Genomic DNA, 24,136 nt, shown 5'->3' on the forward strand with positions numbered 1-24,136 from the left:
GAGAAATGAAATTCAGCCCCCAGTTCTGGTGTGCCCAGCTGCCCGGTGTTGTCTGAAGAAAAGGGCAATTAAGGATGGAGAAGTACCAAACTGGGCAGTGCCAAATTACAGGCAAGAAGATATGTAGATCGGGTATGGACAGGGAGACGTGTAGATTGAGTACAGACATGTAGATCGGCTACAGGCGAGCATATCAGGTACAGACAAGGAGACGTGTGGATGGGGTGTGGACATGGAGATGGGGTACAGGCAGGGAGTATGTGAGTTAGCAGGGAGTGTGTGAAATATCAGAACCATCCAGCATAGAAACAGACCCCAGGGCTCATCTTGACCATGCTGACCAACAACTACCCATCAATACTCATCCCAGTTACCAGCACTTGGTCCATAGCTCAGGTTCACCCATTGAGAATCGAAGTATTAGAAACTACTGAAATGTTGTTAGGGCCTTGACATACCTGCAGAATGTGGAAAAACATCTTCCTCTGATCCCCTTGTCGGTCGGGAGGGACTGGATTAGAGGGCACAAGATAGAATCAAGGTATTTAGAGATGAGTTCTATGGGGCGGGAATAGGCAGAAACATTGGATCTCCCAGGGATTGTGGATTTTCAGAAGGAGATAGAAATGGCCGGTCTGGGGCTGGGGAATGATAAGCATGGAGGTTGTGGAGGGGACATGGCCACAGGTGATGAGATCGATGGTGGCCTGGTTGTGGTCAAGGAGCAGGTTTGAGGAGGTGTCAGGACACCCAGTCCTTCACACCTGCATTCACCACCAGGAAGGTCTCAGGCCCTGTGAATAGAGAAACCAGCGGAACTATACAGAATGAGAGCCCAGCAGAGTGATTATTTCGTGGAAGGGCTCGAGCTTGAGCTCAAACAGAAGCTGAACTTGGGACCAAGGCCCTTGAGACCCAATTTTCTAGTCCTGTCATGGTGGGAGTGCAGCAAAGGTACATGCGACACTTAGTGCCTCCCTTGACTCTTTAGAGTGTTTATTTACTGTACTGCTAATGTATTGCATGAGGTTAAGTATTGTTTTGATTGTACCGTTGTCATTATTTGAGTAAATACCGTTTTTCCTCCATGTACTTTCTCCAGGCATTGACTAAAAATCCTCGGTACATACTGTCATCTTGTTACAGTAACTCCAGTCAGTTACAGTATAATATGCTCTCAGTACTATCCCAACAATTATCATTGGTGCCTCAACTCCACAACTCCTCCGGCATTGTGGCAGCAGAATAGGCTGGTGTTCCTACCCAAATCTGCGGAGCAGGAGCGCTTGTAGCCTGCTGTCTCAGCCCAGGCTTGTTCCTGAGAATGGTACTGTTATGTAGTGATCTGGGCAGCAGAGGGTTCTGTTACATTGCTGCAGTGTTTGCTGGTGATATACAGAGTTGGCTGACTCTGAACATCAATATTCACTTGGGGCTATTTTGGAAGCTGACGCAGACATGGGAGAGGAAATTTTCAAGAATGTTCAGGACCATGAGATTTTGGCAAGATGCCTATTTTAAGATGCCAGAACCATGCCTTCAATAAACACTTCTTTGCCTACCTGGACTCCACTGAGGATTACAAGTTTGCCTGCCTCCACACCCGCCCTTCCACTGACACTCCTCGACTGAAACATCACCTGCATGCCCTGGGGATTCACACCTGGATGGAGCCGCCTGTCCGACCGTCACGAGGCCGAGCACAGAAACAGGCCCTTTGGCCCATCATGTGCCTGCTAATCTAATTTCCCTATATTAGGTCTATAGCCTTCTGTACTTTGACAAATTAATTACTTGTCTAGATGTTTCTTAAATGTGCGAGTCTCTGCCTCCACCACCTCTTCAGATTCCAACCACCCTCCAGAGGGGAGAAATTCTACCTCTAATCCTCTCCAAACATGTATCTCATCTTAAACCAGTCCTCTTGCCTTAGACACCCCTTCATTACTATATCCCCTATCTTCCCCTCCTAATGCTATGTACCTCTATCAGGTCACTCCTTGGTTTTCAGTCCTTCCAAAAACAAACTCAGACTAACTAGTCTCTCCTTATAAATGAATGCCTTCTCGCAAGCAAATCCCAGTGTATCCCCTCTGCACCCTCTCCAAAACAATCACCTCCTTCCCAGTGTGAAGCCCAGAAAGGAATATTTAAAGGAATATTTATGAAGACATAAAGACAGGGAAAAAAAGTACACAAGACTACAAAGGAGAGTGGTCAAATGAGTGGACAAAGATATGGCAAATAGAGTATAAGGTGCCCATTTTGGAAGAAAAGAATAGAGAATATTACGTAAATAGTGAGAAATTGCAAAGTTGCAATCTAGTGAATGATTCAGAAAGGGCTAGTATTCAGGGACAGCAAGCAGTTAGGAAAGCAAACTGAATATTATTGCTTATTACAAGCGGTAGTGAATAAAAAAAGTCGGAAGGTTATTTTTCAATTATTAAGGGTGTTGCTGACATCTCATCTGGAATACCGCGAATCCTTGTTTAAGAGAGAATATGGTGTTGGAAACAGTTCAGAGAAGGTTGACTAGACTGATGCCGGAATAGGATTGGTTGTCCTCAGAGGAAAGGTTGGACTGGGAGCGACTCCGCTGGAGTTTAGAGGAGAGAGAAGCAGATCGACGGAAACATCGATCTGAGAGATCTTGACTGGGTGAATATGGAGAAGCTGTTTCCTCTTGTGGGAGAATCGAGAACACGGTGTCACAGTTTCACATATAAGGTGTTTGAACATTTTTAAGATGTTAGACGGATTGTAAGTGTGTGTGGGGATGGTTAGCAGGAGAGGTGGAAATGTGAAGTTGAGGTTACAATCAGATCAGTAGTGATCACATTAAATGATAGAGAAGCTGAATGGACTCTTCTTAGTTCCCACATCTGTACTTGAGAGGGTGTGAAAGGTTTGACTTGGTATTTGACCCCATATTGAACCACGTAAAAAAGACCAGTTTGCAACAATTTTTAATGCAGGTAGTGGCAGTTTTAGGACAATCAGGAAGCAAATGGGCAATGATGTGAATGTGTCTGGGGCAGAGTGAGATGGAAGAACCCAAGATCAAATGCCCATCAGTGCCCAGCGATTGCCGAGCTCAGTGTATCACGTGGAAATCTGTGCCCATGAAATTATGCTCCCCGTGTCTAAGAAGCAGCTTGTGTGGAAACCAAATTTCTCAAGAAGAGGAAGTCACTTTAACAGATCTCAAAACTTCCCGATTAGACTGAAAGGAGTTGGTTTATGTTTTGGTCATACAATAACAAAATGTGATAATCAACCGTGGCCTCTGATAATCAATGTTTGAAATTTAATTTTTGTTGGAAGTGATTTTACTCCTAGATCCTGGCTTCACCTGATAAATCCATTCATGATAGCCCTGCTGAATGAGTTCAGCGTCCAGTCAATCTTCGAAGATAGGGGTTTCCTCATTTCCATTATATTTGAGCATTGTTTCTCAAACAGCGGTCCAACTTATCACAAACCCTCGTATCACATAGATATCCGATTCCTGCCTGAACAAGGTGAAGAGGCCGTGGAAACGCTTGCACTAACAGTATTCTCACCATTGAGGATTCGACTACCACAAACAGTACAACTCCAATAATCCGGCACACACAGGACTCTAGTGTTGCTGACCTACAGATCTTCTATACTATTGGATATTATTTACATTAACGTCCCAACATATTCTGAGCTCGGTGTAAAAGCAAACTGCTGAAGGAAATCAAATGCATATTTATAACCAGCACTTCTTTACTCAGATTCCAGCATCTGCAGTCTCTTCTGTCTGCATTATGTCATTTTTTTTGTGATGATATAATATATAATAAATATCCCAGTGAATTCAGTAGGTTTAATAAGGGTGCGGGAGGTGGGCCCAGTAAGATGGGAGCCTGGAAGTGAGGCATAACCCAGTGGGTGAGATGCTCCGCCATTGGGATTGCCGATTGTTCAGACAGTGACTGTTGTACTGTGTCTGGCCATGCTTGACATGTGGACATCCGTGGCACAGTTTGCAGGCTGTACCTGGGTTTCACCACTGCGAAGAAGTTACAAAGTCTGCCTCCTGATTGTTGCTTCACTCATTTACCATGGCAGGTTCTCCTCTCAACTTTTTGCCACTGAGCTCCAGGATTGCCAGCCTCCTGCTCCGACACCGTGCCGGGCTCCAGGCATCACAGGCTTGGTCAAAGTCGGCCGGTGGCGGCTAGTTTTGGCCAGTGATGGCCAGTGGCTTCACTCTGAAAGTCACCATCAACGTTTTCACTGTGATCGTGCAATCCAGCAGAATCCTCTGCCCAACGACATAGGAAGACTTGTGATTGTATAGCGCCTTTTGCAATGTTGAGGTATACTGAAGGCTGTGGCATAGGAAAACATAACAGGTGATCTGTAACACAGCCCCTCGCTAATCTGATCTTGGTGACAATGTTGCTTGAGGGTTAATATGGGCACAGAACTGTGCAAAGGTTCCAGTTGTCCTGGATCTTTGGGTGTTGACAGGAACTCACTTTAACATCTCGTCCAACAACTGTAGTTTTAGAGATATAGAGGCAAAGAGTTGTACAGCACTGGCGTTTCTGTGCAGCACATCCATTTTTGCCCATCTATGTAAATCTCATTTGCTGCACTAGGAGCATGTAGATCTTGACAGCATTCCTTGAGATCTCATCAATAAGGCAGGACCTCCAACAAGTGTAGGATCTGAATTGGAGTTGTCTCTCAGAATCGATAGGATCTCGATCTAACATCTCAGTACCTTCTACAACTTTAATACCTGTACTGCATTTCTTTCAAGATCTTTTAACCTTCAAGCCCTTGACCTGTCCAGCTCAGTGACGCGGTTGAGGTCGGGGAGCCAATATTTTGAGGATCAGACTCCCTTTGCTGTGGCATAGGTCATCGTGTGCTCTGGAATGGGTGCTAAGCTTTGCGGCTGGTGACGGGACATTTGTTCATCCCGCTATGATGCTCATATTTATGCCGCCAACCTCTCATTTTCCATCTGGGTGTAAGGCAGCCTGCAGAACATGATAAAGAGTTCTCCAGCTTTAGACCTCGCTTTCTCTGTTTCAAGACTTGCCAATTTTGCCTGCTATCCCTCTGTTCCTCCTTTCATTTGTATAGTCTGGGACCTGCCAGTAAGCCAGACTGTACAAAATTGCACAGACTTTACAGCGGTAGTGATACATCACACAGATGAAGGAGCTCAACCTTTCTATCTGAAAAGTTGACTGCTTCTCTCTGCACTCAAACTGCCTGACTTGCTGAGTGTTTCCAGCATTTTCTGTTTTTATTTCAGATTTCCAGTATTTGTCGTTTAAAAAAAAATTCTACTTCATTGGCTGACAAGGGGCCTTCAATTGTTTTAGTGAATAAAAGCGCTTCCAACTCGAAGCATAGGTCGTCTTTAGTTCGGGGTAAGTCGACCGGTTTATAATCAGATTAAAAGGAAGCAGTTGCAAACTGATTAAGAAGAACAGAATGTGACAGGAGACGGGATACTCTTGCTCCACAGGAGCCTCAGACCCCCAGTCAGCCGGTATCAACCCTCTAATGACCCGGGAGAGAGAGAGTGTGGAGCAGGAGCAAGAGATTCCTCCGCAATGTTGGAGCACTGAAGGACAAGGAGATACATCAATCTGAGGGAATGGGCCAAGGTGAATGGAAGGAGCCTGGGGAAGTGGTTCCAACCCCGGGCGCAGGTATGCTGCTTTGTGCAAGCCTAGAATTACCCTCCACAAAGCACCTCCACTTCCAGTTCATTTGTGTGAAATTCCAAACAGTGCTAAGCTAGCTGAGAATGTGGACACAAGGAACTGCAGAAGCTGGAATCTTGTGTACAACACAAGTACTGGAGTAACTCAACAGATCAGGTAGCATCTCCGGAGGACTTAGAAAAAGGTCTGAAGAAGGGTCCTGACCTGAAGTGTTGCCTATCCATGTCCTCTCGAGATGTTGCTGACCTGCTGAGTTACCCCAGCTCCGTTTGTGTTATAGCTGAGAATGCGTTTGTGTTCTTTTTTTCAGGCACTCAGCGTTGTTACGTATTCTCATTCAATTCTTCCGAGAAGGAGTGTAACATGGAATTAGTACGGTCGGGTTCAGATTATAAAAAAGAAGCTTGAGGATTGAATTTACAGAGAGGATTCCACAGCCTCGGAAGTCCCAAAACATTTTACAGTCTATTATGGGCTTTGTTGACATGGTCATGGTTGTAATATAGGCTAGGTGCATCAATGGCGGGTACAATGACTGGCGTTAGTGAAGGGGTGTTGACAAAGAAGTGCATAGAAATGATTGCAAACATTTATTGTCCAGGTCAGTTGGATTACTGTCAGATGCAATTAAACATGGCAGCTTAGAAGCAGCTATGGTAACTGCTGATGCACTGCTGTAGTTGATCCTTTACACTAACTTAGTCGTAGCTCACACCCATGGTCTAATGAGTCTGTACAGGAACCCTCCACATGTACACACAGCAGCACATGAATAAAAATACTTCAGTCTGAAGAAGGGTCTCGACCCGAAACGTCACCCATTCCTTCTCTCCCGAGATGCTGCCTGACCTGCTGAGTTACTCCAGCATTTTGTGAATAAAAATACTTTGGCGTACCCATGCATTAACACACACGTGTGCACATACTTAGCAACCTCAGCCATCCACACACAAAATCACACGTACCTATGCATACACACACACCAGCAGAATGTCCACACCCAGAAGCATACACATGCAGACATACACCTGCAGACATGCACACATGCATACGTACTCTCGATGACGCATTGTAAAGGTTTCCCTTGGATTGCCTGTTTCCGGCTTTACTATCTGTGTTCCCTCAGGTTCAAAGTTTGGCTGATGCACTCCGTGAGCCTGGCTCCCTGTTTAGCTGCACTGTCATGTCATCAAGAGGCACCATCAGGATTGTTTACACTGGTCAGTTTGACTCTGACCTCCGGTGCTGCCTGTATGGAGTTTGTTCGTTCTCCCTGTAACTGCGTCGGTTTGCCATGGGTGCTCTGGATGTTTGCCCAGCATGTTCCATCAGCCCTGCCCAAACCCACATCTCGACCACCAATTAGTACAATGGTTACAGGTGTAGGAGAGCACCATCTCCTGCAGCTTCCTTTCCACTCGTCTCTGAACAGACTCTGGGAATACCTTCATGGGAAGGACTGCAGTGGTTCAAGAAAGCAGCTCGCTGAACCTTCTCAAGGGTATGTTAGGGATGGGTAATAAATGCTGGTTAAGATCCTGAATATGAATGAATAAATAAAAGAAAATTCAGAGGGCTCTTGATCTGCCTGTTATTAGATTTTCTATCCATGAAATATAACAATATGTAAAATGCATAGTACTGTTTAATGTAAGAGTTCTCTTGTGTTACACATGCAATACGAAATTGCTTTGTCCATTATGGATTTGACATTGGTTTGGTAGAAATGTTAACATTGTGATTGTTACTGATTGTGCAGAGATCTGATGGTCCACATCTGGAGTTAATCTGCTTTAGAAATGTGTTTGGTTCTCGTCAATGGGAAAACCTTTACCTTTTGTGCAACCTGTCTGTTTCTCCCTTATCTTTCTTCTCAAGCTGTATCTCATTGCTGACCAATGCGATTCCATCCTTCCAGCACCCCCATTCTTGTTGTTTCAGTCCTGGGTTCCTAAAGCATCAACCTTGTCTCAGACATTGCTCCTCTTTCAATCTTTCTGCTCATCTGTTTCCATTCCTTCTGCATGCTCTTCATTTGTTCTATTTTTGAGAGCATTGCAAACTCTGCAACTCTTCTTTGAAACCCTCTTCACCTCAAAGACTCTTCTTAAAACCTAGGTGGTTTTTACCCGAGCCATTATCTCCTCCTTTGCCATGGTGTCCAGTTTTCCTTCTGTGAAGTTGCCTGACCCATTCTTTTTCCTTCTTCCATGGCGACTTTGCTTAGATTCCGGATGTGTAATAGACATTATTATTGAAGAGCAGAGGAATCGACTGAAGCTTTGAGGTTAAGGTGACTCTATCCCCACCAGACACCCCTCATAAAGGAAGTGTTGTAAGAGAGGAAATGATTGCAATATTGGAAAGAACTGTCAGACATGAAAATGTGGTGATATTTCTCCATGGTGTTGGGTTACAAATGTTGATGGTTAATGTTAGGAAAATAACTGCAGATGCTGGTTCAAATCGAAGGTAGACACAAAATGGTTAATGTTAGCTACTTGTTCCCATTGTGCATGTAGTGGCTACTTTGTCCCAATCTCCTTTTATTCATGTCCTTTCAAATACCAACTGGATATACTGTGCAGTAGCTTTTGATTTTCACTTGTGTTTAAATTCTAACAGCTCTGTGTTTCAAAACATTGTAAACAGAATCGGGTTTTCCGCAACTCACTGCAATCTTGACCACAGAGTTCAAATTGATTTTTAGAATTTCCCAAGCTTTCAGAGTCCCCGTTGTTGAGTCTTTCTCCGTGACTAATGTGTATCATCTTAGCAAATCACTCCTAAATCTTCTGGTCTCCACGTTTCAGAGAGAAGGTCAAGTCTCTGAGGATTCAAAGGAGTTTCACAGGAACGATGAGAGACCTGTTATTGAATCATAGCCATATGGCAGAGAAACAGGCCCTTCGGCCCACTGTGTCATTGCTAGCCATCAGGTATGAGGTTTATAAATAGTTGTACTGAGAGACTATAGAAGCTATGGTTCATTATCTTTAGAACTGAGGAAATTATTCCTGCAGGGACCGAGGTATGATCCTGACCCCTCTTGTGGACTTTGTACCCTGTGTTCGTGGGGTTCCCTCAGGTACAACATTTTTATCCCCCACTTGAGATAAGTTATCAGCAACTGCGACATCTCATGCCCAGCCAGTGATATATCAATTTATAACTACTTCTAAACCTGGTGTCTAAAATCATTGCAATCATATTTTAGTTTAGAAATACAGCCCATCGGCCCACTGAGTCCACGGCTGACCATCGATCACCTGTATACTAGTTCTATGTTATCCCACTTTTGCATCCTGCACACTAGGGACAATTTAAAGAGGCCAATTAACCTACAAACCTGCACGTCCTTGGAATGTGGGAGGAAACTGGAGCACCCAGAGAAAACTCACATGGTCACAGGGAGAACGTACAAACTCCTTGCAGACAGCACCAAACCCAGGCCTCTGGCACTGTGAGGCACCACCATGCAATTATAAATATAAACGGCGGAATTTGTAGTTGAGTAAAACTCTGTTAATTAAACAGTCATAGAATCATATGGCATGGAAACAAGCCGACCAAGATGCTCCATTTGTCCATGTTTGGCCCATATCCCTCTAAACCTTTCCTATCCCAGCACCTGTTCCAGTGTCTTTTAAATGTTGTTATTGTACCTGCCTCAACCTCCTCCTCTGGCAGCTCAGTCCATACACCCATCACCCTCTGAGTGAAAACATTGCCCCTCAGGTTCCTATTAAATCTTGCCCTTCTCCCCTTAAACTTATGTCCTCTGGTTCTTGATTACCCTACCCTGGGTAAAGAAAAGCTCTGCATTCATCCAATCTATTCCCCTAATGATTTTATACATCTGTATAAAATCACACCTCAGGCTCCTGCGCTCCAAGGAATAAAGGCCTACCCTGCTCAATGTCTCCCTCGAGACCATGCACTCGAGTTCTGACACCATCCTTATTAATCTTCTCTGCAGCTTTTCTAGCTTAATTACATTTTTCCTGCAGCACGGTGACCAAAGCTGAATATAGTGCTCCAGGTGCTGCCTCACTAATGTCTTATACTACTATAACATAACTTCTATACTGCCAATGTTAAGCTGGGCTATATTTTCCAAGTTTATTCATTTCCCTTTTCATGAGTTGCAGTGGAACGTGAAGATATTCAAGTGTTACAGCAAGAATTGATTGCTTGTGACACATTTGGGGTGGCACGGCGGCGCAGCGGTAGAGTTGCAGCGAATGCAGTGCTGGAGACCCAGGTTCAATCCCGACTACGGGTGCTGTCTGTATGGAGATTGTATGTTCTCCCCTTGACCTCCATGGGCTTTCTCCGAGATCTTCGGTTTCCTCCCACGCTCCAAAGACGTACAGGTTTGTAGGTTAATTGGCTTGGTAAATGTAAAAATTGTCCCTTGTGGGTATTGGATAGTATTAATGTGTGGGGATTGCTTGTCGGCGCGGACCCGGTGGGCTGAAAGGACCTGTTTCTGCGCTGTATCTCTAAACTAAACTAAAAACATCTACGGCAGCTCCATGCTGCAACCTCGGATGAATTCCATCCAGATCAAAGGACCATTGTTGTCAACCATGCCCTGATTTACAAAAGCAATGTATTCTTACAGCGCATTTCCATGGAGCTTTCCAGCCCATGGACTAGCGTCACCAATTTTATACTAATCCCATACTAATCCCATTTCATTCTCTCCACATTCCAGCAATTCCTCCCAGATTCTAATCATCTGCCCACTAAGGGCAATTTACAGCAGTCAATTAATCCACTGGCCCACACTTCTTTGGTGTGTGAGATGAAACCGGAGCACCCAGAGGAAACCCTCACGGTCACAGAGAGAAGTGGAGGCCAGGGTCAGAGCCAGATGGTTGGAAATGTGAGGGGCAGCACTACCAACTACCCATTTTGTTAAGCACAACTGCATAAATACAAAAAGCAGGTGGAATGTCATTGGATACTTGATTATTTCTAGCTTACATACATATAAACTTATAAGCAGCTTATTTCTACCAGTGAAGAGTTGCTTGATATTCAATTTAGGTTAAAATAGTTTCATAGAATTAAGAAATATTTCCCAAAGAACTAAATGACATGATAATGATTCATGAATCGAGGAAGTATGAAATGCTAACTTTATGATCCACGTGTTCCAGAAGAGCGGGCTCTGGCGGAGATTGTTCCACCAACTGCTGAACCGCCTACCCCAGCGGGATAGGTTGTTCAAGTTGACCAAAGTCCTGAAGCACCAAGAACTGGAAGAGATTTCCTTTTGCACCTCTCTGCCCTCCTGTTGAATTGTCTCCCACCACACTCTAACACAGACACAGCACCTCAGGATAATCAGATGTTGTTTTTGGTTTACAGTATTGGCAACTTTTCTTTTTAGTAAAGGGCAGACTCACTCTTCCAAGGTAGTGTTAGTTAGACACCCATCCCTGAAGATCAAGAAGCTATAAATCTAAGCTCCAGGAATGAACATGGTGAATTTCACCTCTCCTCTTGGCAGCATTCTGTTCTGCTTTGGTTTCTTTTCCATTGCCCTATCCATCTCCAGCGAGGATATTGCTCCTGCGTGACATGATTCCTTCTCTTTCATCCGTCTGTCTTGGTAGAGCAGTCAGTTAGTGGCAGCATGTGTTAACCAGCTGCAGATCAAACCCTCCAGCTCAGCAGCAGATCCCCCTGTGGAATCTTGGCTAATCCACTGATGGAAAATGCTTATGAAGCAGGAATGTTCCTGGTTGTGCTCAGTCCACCTCTTGGGTCATTACATGGTGCAGCGTCTAAATGCAAACGTTTAATAATGCAGCCGGCTTTGAGAAGCTGTCAATACTGTTGAACCAAGATTCCTGGGAGTTAAGGATACAGCCTTTCCTCAATCCATGAACATGAGACATTCCTGGAAAACATCTGATAAGTGAAGTTTCACAAGTTGAAAAGGCTGTTGTGGGAGTTTTGGTGATATTATTCCTGTGGGTGGGGAATGAGTGCTATTTATTGTAATGGAAAGTAGGATTGTTCATCTCCTAAACTAAATAGTGTTATTATGAAAATTCATTTGTAATTGGTATTGGTTTATTATTGCCATGTATGCCAAGACGCATGACAAAATGCGTTTGTGTATTAACCAATCAAATGATACCATACATGCATACAATGAAGCCATACACAAGTACCCAGGGAGTGCAAAGAGAAAAATACCAGAATGCAATGTTGCAACGGCAGAGAAAGTACAGATAAAAAATTGGGACTATAGTCTTTGCTTGTGAGAGCCATGTTCAGTAGTCTGATAACAGTAGGAAGGACCTGTTCTTGAATCTGGTGGTACATGCTACCAAGCTTTGGTATCTGCTCCCTGATGGGAGAGGTGGAAAGACAGAAAGACCAGGGCGTAAATACTCCTTGATTATCTTTTTAAAAAAAGATACAAAGTACTGGAGTAATTCAGCGGGTCTCTGGAGAACATGGATAGGTGGCCTTTCAGGTTGTGTTCCTTCGGGATCCGCTGAGTTACTTGAGCACTTTGTGTTTAATTTTTGTAAACAAGCATCTGCATTTCCTTGTTTCTGCATCCTTGATTATCTTGGTTGCTTTCCCGACGCTGTGGGAGGAAACCGGAGCGCCAGGAGAAAGCTGTGAAATAGCAGTATTAACTATTGTGCCACTGTGCAACATACTTTGGCAAATCTGAGATTGTATCAACCAGGTACAATGGTTTTGAAAAATAAACATTGTGTATCCTTGGGTGAGGTAGGTTCTTGTTGATCCCTTCCATCTCTCTCTTCCGAACCATTCCTCTGCTCTCTTTATTGCATCTTTTCCTTTCTGTCCCCCATTCCTTTTTGCTCTCTGAAAACGGTTTAATATTTTAAGATATTTATGGCTCGATAAAACCAGGGGGTCAGTTATGGAATGCAGCAAAAGCTTCTATTACAGAATCAACTTCAAGCTCCTCCTATTCACATATAAAGCCCTAAATGGACATTTCCCCCCTACATCAAAAATCTTCTAACCCACCTCTCTAACTCCAGGTCCCTCAGGTCGGCCGACTTGGGGCTACTCACTATCCCGCGGTCTAGGCTTAAGCTCAGGGGTGACCGCGCTTTTGTGGTTGCAGCTCCTAGACTGTGGAACAGCATCCCTCTCCCCATCAGAACTGCCCCCTCCATCGACTCCTTTAAGTCCAGGCTCAAAACCTATTTCTACTCCGTAGTGTTTGAGGCTCATTGAGGAGGCGCTGTGAACTGTTTTGTATGTGCTGTTATGTTTGCGTGCTACTGTATTTCATATTTCATATTTCAGATACAGCGCGGAAACAGGCCTTTTCGGCCCACTAAGTCCGCACCGCCCAGTGATCCCCGCACACTAATACTATCCTACACACACTAGGGACAATTTTTACATTTACCCAGTCAATTAACCTACATACCTGTACGTCTTTGGAGTGTGGGAGGAAACCGAAGATCTCGGAGAAAACCCACACAGGTCACGGGGAGAACATACAAACTCCTTACAGTACAGCACCCGTAGTCAGGATCGAACCTGAGTCTCCGGCGCTGCATTCGCTGTAAAGCAGCAACTCTACCGCTGCGCTACCGGGCCGCCCCTGTATGTTTCATTTTTTCCTTAGCACCTAATCAGATGTACAGCACTTTGGTCAACGTGGGTTGTTTTTAAATGTGCTATACAAATAAAATTGACTTGACTTGACTTGACTATTCTCAGCATTGTCAACATTTAAATAAACAGAAGTAAAACTGATCTTGTACCACAAACATCACATTCATCTCCACAAATATCCTCCCCATATTGTCCTGGGGTTTTCAGCTCTTTACTCATGAGATCGCTGGCTGGAGACAGAACAGGGGTATCCTACAGTATCCTATTCTGTACATATGATTCAAGACAGCCTTACTGGGAGTTCCCCAATCAAGCACCCTAACCTTCTGAGTTTCCACTTTCATCAGAACTTACATCCAAGTGAAACCACTGTCCAAAGATACAAGTTCACTGTGTCGGAAATTTACCATTCCCTTCTTTAACCTAAAATGTCATATGGAAGTGAGCATGTGGTGATAGATGCAATCATGAAGAGGATGTACCAATGCCTCTACTTTGTTAGAAGTTTAAAGATTTTCAGCCAGTCACCAAGAACTCTAACAAGCTTTCACAGATGCACTGCAGAAAATATCCCGACTGCTTGCATTATGAACAGCTATGCAATTCTAATACACAGTAAAGCAAGAGGCCACAGAGAGGATGGACTCTACTTTGTTGACTATGCCAGCATGGGCTGGAAAGTGGGAGAGGTGTTCTACCCCTTCACAAGGAGAGGTGCTCTACGCCTTCCCCCATGCACCATAAACCCCAGACCTCCTACTGCAGCTATTGGTGGGTGTGGGCAGAGGGAGTGATGGTCATTGCTCACCCAAAATTGCCATGATGATAAAGAGTCTCCTTTGCAACTCGCCCAGCCTGAGTGGGATGGTGCATCCACTCTGCCTTTAGCTGGATGGCACCATTCACGCAAGTTGAGTTTATTGTCATTTACAAATCTCGTGTGCAGCAGCATCGAAGGCACAGTCCCGGATCAACATACAAAGACCTAAGTTATACAAGGCAGTGAAAAGAAGATGACTGTGCAAAAAGCAAAAGATTAGTTCCAAACACTGTTAGGAAACAAGTCCATTGCAACGCAAGAGGTGTGCCATAGTGTTCCGATGCTGATGTAAGATTGGGTTTGTTCAAGAACCTGATGGGTGTAGGAAAGTAGCTGTTCCTGAATCGGATGGTGTGACACTTCAGTCTTCTGTATCTCCTGCCCAAGAGGAGGGAATGGCCCGGATGGTGGGAATCCTTGACAGCAGGTGCTGTCCTCTTGAGGCAGGGCCTCATGTGGATGCTTTCCACGGCGGGGAGGAATGTGCCCATGATGGTCGAGTTGATCGCCTTCTGCAGCCTCTTGTGTTCCTATGTTTAGGAACTGCTGTAGCAGTCTGTAATGAAACCAATCAGGATACTTTCTACAGCGAGCCTGTATATGTTTATTAGTATATTCGATTACATACTTTATCCGAAAGTAGGGATGCTAGTGTGCCTTCTTCGTGCTTTGCCCAGACCCCAGGGCAGGTCACCCGAGATGTTAACACCCAGGAATTTGAAGCTGATAACTGTCTCCAATTAAAATTGAAAGACTGGTCTCCTGACTTCCCCTTTCTGAAGTCAAGGATCATTCTGAAGCTACCATTTTCTTGTATCTTCAGTGTCCCCCCCCCCCTCACCGCACTTTGCCACAGGACAAACCACACCACTCCTTTATGAAGCCTGCTTCCATATTACCACGTGGCATTGAAGGCATTGAGTCTCAGAGCAATTGCAGTAGCCCTATTCCAAACTAAATTTCCCTGTAACTTCTTCTCTCCACATTTCCATAAACTCCTTTAAGGTTCTGCCATCATGCCAAGTTTGATTCCTGGCCTGAGGTTGATATGAATAGCGAGCTTTCAGATCAGACCCTCACCTCATGTGCCACTTAGTGTCCCTGCCATGGACCAGAGGCACAACCAGTAGTGTCGACGCCTCACCGCTCCAGAGATCAGTCATCAACTCTGACCTTGCCTGCCGTCTGTGTGAGGAGTTTGCATGTTCTCCCTGTGATCGTGTGGGATCCCCCACCCCCGATTCTCTAGTGTCCCCCCACATCCCAAAGTCAACCCTGTTGATCGGTTAATTGGCCTCTGTAAATTGCCCCTGGTATGTAGGTGATTGGTGGAATCTGGCATAGTTGATGGGAATGTGGTGAGAATAAAATGGGGTTGGTATAAACGGTTGGTAGTCAGCACAGGTAATGGGCTGAAGGGCCTGTATCTCTCAATGATCCATTGCTCCTAGTCCCCCACCACCCTGTGCTGAGCCTGTCCAAGTGACCATCACTCCCACCTCACTGCCCCCTGCTGGGAAGAGAGACACAAACCCAAGCTGAGCTGAGGAACATGACATCACTTTGGACTCTCACCTTTTTTTAATCTGATGGCGAGTTTGCCCTGGTGTCTAATGAAGGCTCTGCTTCTGTGTGATAACTTAGTGCATCGTAAACATTATAAACATTATAAATGGTTAACCAGCCTCTACTGGCTTCACAGCAGCAGGCACACCATTGCCATATCAGGACCAACCCTGCCCTTTGGACTGTGTTCGCATGAGCTATGCAGAGTCAAAGCAAGAACAGGCAGTCCATTACACTCCCTGAGGTTGTTGCCCGATGGGTCGTCAGCCTTTTCTCACTGAATTACAGGCTTACCCGACTGTGGTTGCACAGTGTGCACAGTCGGAATACATTGTTGTTCATTCTTATTAGGTCCTGTGCATGAGTTACAATGACACTCAGGAATGGCAGAGAATTGTCTCTTTGTGGCTGATCCCTCTGCTGTGGGAGTGGCTAGCAGCGGCAGTACTTACTGTTCACCTCTGAATGCCCCTGGTTGCTTGTCCATTTCCGCGAGGTTGATTCAGCCTCTGTGTTTTGGATCCGGAGTCAGACGGGTGACACTCAGTCAGGAGGGTAAACCTCTTTCCCCAGGACCACTCGAGTGAGTCAGATGGGATTTTACAACAAGCCAGCAGTATCACTGCACTCACGGTAATTTCCCATCTGACTTTCACTTCCCAGCTGCCAGGGTTGGATTCAGGCTTCTGACTCCAGACTCACAGTCCAGTATCTGGATGACTGTGTCATTGTGCCTCATGCTGTGTGCTGGACATTTGATATGTTCCATTACACCCACGGCCTTCTGATCCTAAAATATGTTGGAGGAAATGAACATAACATAACATGGACGGAACATAACATGGAAACAGGCATCTTTAACAAGGTTGCATCCATTTACACTGATCTTATTTTATTCTCTCCATATTCCCATCAACTACCCCAAGCCCTAGACTCTACCACTCAACTGCCTGGGGCAATCTACAGCGGCCAAATTAACCTGTCAAACTGCGTACCAATGGGATGTCGGAAGAAACAGGAGCATCCGGTGGGAACCTATGTGGTCACAGGGAGAACATGCAAACTCCACGCAGACAGCACTGGAGGTCAGGATCAACCCCAGGTCCCTGGTGCTGTGAGGCAGCTGTGCCATTGTGCTGCCTAAATTAGTGGAAACAACACTAATACGAAGGTCTTTGGGGGGACAGGTCATTGGAGGGTCAACTGGAGGGTCAACTCATGCAGACATGTGCAAAGGGCACGCTGAGTTCACTTAAAAACGTGAATTAGTGAGGTGGATGAACTGGTTCATTCCTGCTGGCGATTATGGAGAAGGGCTGGTAGGAAGGGATCTAGCCTTAAAAACGGCATTGCAAAATACTTTAGCATTCTCTAACAAATTCACCATCCGGGAAGGTGAACTGTCTCTCTCTCTCTCTCTCTCTCTCTCTCTCTCTCCACAGATGCAGCCTGACTGCTGAGTGTTTCCAGCTTTCACCGTCCCCTTTGTCTCTCTTATTTCAGGAGGCCCGTGGTCACACCTCCAGCGGTGAATGAACAACAGAGAATGGTGTCGTTTAATCGCCGTTGCCACGTACAACTCTCCATCTCACCAGCAAAGCATTTTAAAGTAGTCCTCAGAGTCTTCTAAGAGCTTGGCCAGAGTCTTCAATTCACTAACATGCAGCAGGAACCTCGTGGATCAGGGGATCTCAGCCCATGTCGATTGTAAATATATAAATGTTCATGGCCATAGAGTAATGGAGAGTTACCACAAGGGCTGCTGAGTCTGCACTGACCATCAACCTCGCTGTAGTGTGTGGGTGAGAGGGAGAATCTGGAGTAGTTCAAGGGAGCGTGAGAAGAATAAAACATAGATTAGTGTAAATGGGTGATTGATGGCAAGGGCTCAGTGGGCCGAAGGGCCTGTTTCCATGCTGACTCTCGCTATGACTCTTATTTTGACACAATTTCTGCTCTAATCCATGTCATTCTCGATTCCTATCACCTCCCCCAGATCCCACCACTCATCCTTGCACGAGGAACCATTTACAGTTGCCCAGACAAATGGTATATCTTTGGGATGTGGGAGGAAACCAGAGCATCCAGAGGAAACTCACGCACTCACAGGGAGAACGTGCAAACTCCATACAGACAGCACCAGAGGTCAGGATTGAACCCAGGTCTCTGGCTCACCTGCGCCACAGTGCTGCTCTATTAATAAGCATGTCTTAATATGTGGCATTACATATCAACTTTTGTTCATTTGAGAGGCGACTATAACAGATACTTGCCCTCAGCAGCAACTGTCCTGTATTGGCTGGGACATCCCGTATTTTGGGATAAATTGGCGTGTCCCGTACGGGACAGCCCTTGTCCCGTATTAGGCCCGGGGGACACACACACACACACACACACACGCTGTAAGCCCGGACGCCGCCTAACAGAGGTTGCATAGCAACCCGCCTCCCGGCCCGGGCGGCCGCCATTGATAGAGCGGGGGTGAGGGGTGAGGGGGGGAGGGGGGAGAGTCCTGTCCAGTCCTTATTACATCACCTGTTCTAAGTGGGAAGTCTCATCTCCACCCTCTCAGATATCCAGGGAAAGGCTCCAAGCTCGGCCCTGTCAACACATCCTGAGGGCACATTTTGAAATGCTCTGGTAAGGCAGAAAAGAAATTAGATCTCTGTTCGGTTGGGTCTGTCAAAAATCTTTCTGGGCCTATCCCTTTTTTGCTTTCCATTGCCTTTTTATCTCTCCCTTCCTCTCCATCTCTCCCTCCTCCCTCCCTCCCTCCCTCCCTCGCTCGCATCCCGCCCACCCTCCTTCCATTTCCCTCTTTCCCGCCCTTCCTCCCCCGGGGGAAATGATAAAGGCAGGTATAATAACATGTAAGACATTTGGACAGGTACATAGATGGAAAAGGTTTAAAGGCAATGGATCAAATGTGGGAAATGCTTAGATGGGCATCTTGGTCGACAAGCTCGAGTTGGGTTGAAGAGACTGTTTCTGTGCCGTTTGACTACAACTCTCCCTTTCTCTTTCACATGCATGCACACAGACCCATTAACTCATTTTCTGGGTGTGGGACCTATCTACTCAATAAAAAGGTCAAAGTTCCTCACTGTGTTCTTCAAATCTCAGAACACGTCAGAGTTCATTCATTTGTCAGGCTGCAGGTTGTTAAAGGAAATTGAAAGAAAAGTACAAGCAAATACGTTGGGGATTTATTGAAGGCAAATTCCACTTGTGGTGCAGCCTTTCCCAGGCCGGTGGAATCTGTACCGTGTCTGTACGTGGATTGTTTCCGCAATCGTAGAGGAGACCAGGGTGGAGATTGCAGAGATCGCACTGTTCTATGCTTTCACATGTTTTAATTCTCTTTTTTTTCCCTTCTGGCCGAAGTTATTGAGCGAAGGAGGCACTGCCGATCACTATGGCCATTCTGAGAGTGGTAAGGAATTGCTTATTCTTTTATTAATCAATGCTCACCGCTGATCTGGTGAAGGGAGGCACGGGAGATCATCGTTTCCACTTGTTTAAGGGCAGCGTTTATTTCCCCGGAAATTAGGGACTTTTTTTCCTCATGTTTAACAAACTGCTTGCCAGTGGGAAAGGTAGCTTCCTATTTCTTGCAAATTCTGTACAATATTAAATATTGAGTCAGGAAGATACAAATCTGGCCCTTTAGGCCCTACCGAGTCCATTCCAACCATCAACCACTCATCTTCATTAATCCTATTTTCGTCCCACTTCTTCTCACATTCACATCATGTCCCATGTCTCATGACCCTCTTGGGACGGTTTACAGCGGCCAATTAACCTATCAACCCACACGTCCTTGTGAAGCAGGAGGGAACTGGAGTTCCCACAGGAAGCTCAGAAACCCATGTGATCTCAAGGAGTACCAGAAGGCACACAGCAAGTAGTCATTGTGAAGGGGTTGGATTTTAAAAGGGAGGTTTGTTACAGTTATACAGGGTGTTGATGAGGACACACCTGGAATACTGTGAGCAGTTTTGGTCCCCTTACATTAAAAAAGGAGCTAGTATCATTGGAGGCAGTCCAGAAGAGATTTACCAGGCTAATTCCTGGGATTGGAGGGTTGTCCGATCAAGAGAGGCTAAACAGTTTGTATCTGAATTCCTTGGACTTTAGAACAATGAGGGGTAACCTTGTTCAAATATATAAGATCCCAAGGGGGCTTGACAAGGAGGCTGCTGAGATGTTTTCACTAATGGGAAATTCATGAACAAGGGAACATGGCTACAGATTATGGGCCGGAATTTCAATAGACAATAGACAATAGACAATAGGTGCAGGAGTAGGCCATTCAGCCCTTCGAGCCAGCACCGCCATTCAATGCGATCATGGCTGATCACTCTCAATCAGTACCCCGTTCCTGCCTTCTCCCCATATCCCCTCACTCCGCTATCCTTAAGAGCTCTATCCAGCTCTCTCTTGAAAGCATCCAACGAACTGGCCTCCACTGCCTTCTGAGGCAGAGAATTCCACACCTTCACCACTCTCTGAAAATGTTCTTCCTCATCTCCATTCTAAATGGCCTACCCCTTATTCTTAAACTGTGGCCCCTTGTTCTGGACTCCCCCAACATTGGGAACATGTTTCCTGCCTCTAATGTGTCCAATCCCCTAATTATCTTATATGTTTCAATAAGATCCCCCCTCATCCTTCTAAATTCCAGTGTATACAAGCCTAATTGCTCCAGCCTTTCAACATACGACAGTCCCGCCATGCCGGGAATTAACCTAGTGAACCTACACTGCACGCCCTCAATAGCAAGAATATCCTTCCTCAAATTTGGAGACCAAAACTGCACACAGTACTCCGGGTGTGGTCTCACCAGGGCCCGGTACAACTGTAGAAGGACCTCTTTGCTCCTATACTCAACTCCTCTTGTTATGAAGACCAACATTCCATTGGCTTTCTTCACTGCCTGCTGTACCTGCATGCTTCCTTTCAGTGACTGATGCACTAGGACACCCAGATCTCGTTGAACATCCCCTCTTCCTAACTTGACACCATTCAGATAATAATCTGCCTTTCTATTCTTACTTCCAAAGTGAATAACCTCACACTTATCTACATTAAACTGCATCTGCCATGTATCCGCCCACTCACACAACCTGTCCAAGTCACCCTGCAGCCTTATTGCATCTTCCTCACAATTCACACTACCCCCCAGCTTAGTATCATCTGCAAATTTGCTAATGGTACTTTTAATCCCTTCATCTAAGTCATTAATGTATATCGTAAGTAGCTGGGGTCCCAGCACCGAACCTTGCGGTACCCCACTGGTCACTGCCTGCCATTCCGAAAGGGACCCATTTATCCCCACTCTTTGCTTTCTGTCGGTCAACCAATTTTCTATCCATGTCAGTACCCTACCCCCAATACCATGTGCTCTAATTTTGCCCACTAATCTCCTATGTGGGATCTTGTCGAAGGCTTTCTGAACTAACCTCTTCTCCAGGAGGGTGGTGAATCTCCAGAATTCCCCATCGCAGAGGGTGGTTGAGGCCACGTCATTAGATACATTGGAGGTGGTGATAGATACATATCAGGAACATTGAGGAACTGAGGGTTATAGAGAACTGGCGCCGGAGTTGAAGCCAGCCTGGATCAGTTGTGATCATCTTCCATGGTGGACATGCTTGAGGGGCCATGTGGCCTGCTACTGCACTGGTTTTCTTGTGTTGTGTCGGAAGGCAGTGGAGGCCAGTTCGTTGGATGCTTTCAAGAGAGAGCTGGATAGAGCTCTTAAGGATAGCGGAGTGAGGGGGTATGGGGAGAAGGCAGGAACGGGGTACTGATTGAGAGTGATCAGCCATGATCGCATTGAATGGCGGTGCTGGCTCGAAGGGCTGAATGGCCTACTCCTGCACCTATTGTCTATTGTCTATTGTCTATTGTCTATTGTTACTGGGAAAACCCCTCAGCCTCCACTCTACCAAACAGCTTCTGTGAAATCCCCGTCTGGAGACGTGAACAAGACATTCACCACTTGCTGTGGCAGTGGGAAAGCACAGGCTGTTTTTCCCCCACTTGATTCACCGAGGCTGAGCTAAACTTCTCACATATTTACTGATTGTTGATATTTTTGCAGCTTTAGATTGTCTGTGTTTTCTTTACCTTGAACTCATCCCCAGGGTCAATCCTCTTCATCATCCCCCCCTTCTGGGATAATAATCCAGTCATGCCTGTCAACACCGCTGCTGGTCTCTGTCACTGTTCCAGCAGATTCAGGGATAAGTTGTGTGACAGGCTAGAGTGGTGGTGGTGGTGGTGGCAGGGGGCGTGGACGGGAGCGGAGGAGGTATATTTCAGAGATAGTAGCACCACTGGCTAATTCTGCCTGAAAAAGGGTCCCTGCCCAAAACGTCTGCCCATTCCCTCCATTGATGCTGTCCGACCCACTGAGTTCTTCCTGCACTTTGTTTTTAGCTTAAGATTCCAGCATCTGCAGTCCCTTTTCTCCCTGATGGTTGCTTCTAGGTGTGTTAAATCTCACTCTGGTGAGTGAGGCAGTGCATAATTCCGGATTCTGTTGGCAGGGTGACTATGTGTGGGTTCACACCAGCACTGGTGGAGAGTTCAGCGTGCCCATGGGGGCAGAGGTGAAGCGGATCGACTCTGGAAAGACCCTGTTGCTGGACGATGAAGGCAAGGTCAGTAGCCAACCATCCTTTCCCGGATTGTGGCATCTTCTTCACCATTAAACCGTCCTTTCCTGGCACCTCAGACACTAAACCCAGGGCTGAGGCCTGTCATCTCAAGGGATTCTTGAGGCATCCACTTTCTTCATTCAAGATTGCTTTCCAACAGGGATTACCCCAACCCTCGCCCCACAGCTGTAGCACTAACAGCCCAACTTCAGTTCACCAATCATCTGCTTAAACACCCTCCTCCAAAGTCTTCCAGCTGCTCAACCACAAGGTCTTCATTCAGTGATCCAAAAATCATTCATCCTTTGTCTCCACAGATGCTGCCTGAAATATTGAGTTCCAGCATCAGTTTTCGCCTCAGATTCTGTAAGGGGTTTCTGCGCCGAGCTTTCGCCCGACCTAAGGTCCCCGTGCCTTGCTCTGATCCCTTGACCAGGCCGTGCACACTGGTTCCCCGTGAGTGGTTCGACCCACTCACCCCTTACGGTTCTAGACACTGGACTTAGGTGCAGGAGCTCTTATAGTGCAGAAAATTTCAACCAGACCAGATTTTAAAACCAGGGTTTAAATGAAAAAGGCTTTTATTCAGCACTTGGGACTATTGTCCATGAATACTTACACAGTTCTATAATACATGTCTATGAAACACATACCGAATCACACGAATACTTATAACTATGAATCATAAAACACAGTTCTATAAGACATATACACGAATACCGTTTACTTATGAATTCTTAAACACAGTTCTGCAAGACACCTACACGACTGTAAGATGGGGAACGCACGACGCATCGCAACCTTGACCAACACATATTTTAGTACACACCCAACGTTTATTCACAACCACCCTCCCCTCTACACTAAACTATGTCCAGGATATGTAGGATTTGGAATGCATGCTCACCATGGGGCTATTACTGGGGTTACTGGCTGTTCGTTTGGCAGTATTTCTCCTCGAGTTGCGTGCCTGTTCCTCTCTCTTGCATCCGTTTTTCTTGCCTGTCTTTTCTTCCTCCTGCATTCGTTTTCTTGCCTGCTTGTGTTTCCTGCAGGTTTTCTTCTCGAGTTGACTTAACTTCCGACTCCCCTCCGACTTAACTTTTTCACCCAAAGTAGTGGCCAGTTATACTGTTTCTGACCCGTCCTATCTCCCGCCAGATCTTGGAATCTCTTTGTTCAAAAGATATGTATGAGGTTTTTCTTCTGATCTGCCTTATGTTCGGGGATACCGGGGATGGCCAGACGGTGTAAATTGGGATTTCATTGTGAGGTGATGGGTGTTAACTGGTTTCCCATCACCTACCAGGTAGTTTTCTATGGGCTATTGTGCCCCCTCACTGAGATGAACTGTTTAGGTCGGCTTGGGGCATTGTGAGTATGCTGATGTCAGCGCCCCAGTGTCTGGACTTCGACCTGGTTTCGTAGGTTTCTGCATGGCCAATACCCATCCTTTGTTCTGGCCGTGGCTTTGCAGAAAACCTAGAGACTGGGATGTAAGGTTTTTACCTTTTGTGGCTGGTCACGAGGTCCTGCAGCCATTTTAGGACCCACAGATTGTGACATCCTTTGGTAAACTGACTGCAGCCTTTCTCCGCTATCAGCCCCAGTCTCCCGTTTAAAATGTCCAAACTGCAGCTCTTTGGTTTTGTGTTGATTTCAGAATGAGGGAAAACTTCTCAAATCTTACAATTCTCAACCAACCTTCCTCCTGATTCTTCTCCGGA

The 24,136-nt window shown here is 45.8% G+C and overlaps 1 protein-coding gene across 1 annotated transcript in view; it reads left to right on the forward strand.

Annotated features, from left to right (window-relative positions):
- Positions 1-626: 626 nt before the first annotated feature.
- LOC144599061 (unconventional myosin-VIIa-like) overlaps positions 627-24,136 on the forward strand; it is a 125,808-nt gene continuing 102,298 nt past the window's right edge. Inside the window, exons 1-5 of the mRNA XM_078409784.1 lie at positions 627-728; positions 4,136-4,327; positions 6,850-6,965; positions 17,248-17,317; positions 22,299-22,412. Of these exons, the coding sequence (XP_078265910.1) occupies positions 627-728; positions 4,136-4,327; positions 6,850-6,965; positions 17,248-17,317; positions 22,299-22,412 (594 nt within the window). The remainder of the gene's footprint in view (positions 729-4,135; positions 4,328-6,849; positions 6,966-17,247; positions 17,318-22,298; positions 22,413-24,136) is intronic.

This window comes from Rhinoraja longicauda, chromosome 13 (assembly GCF_053455715.1).
Source record: "Rhinoraja longicauda isolate Sanriku21f chromosome 13, sRhiLon1.1, whole genome shotgun sequence".
In the NCBI taxonomy this organism is placed as follows: domain Eukaryota; kingdom Metazoa; phylum Chordata; class Chondrichthyes; order Rajiformes; family Arhynchobatidae; genus Rhinoraja; species Rhinoraja longicauda.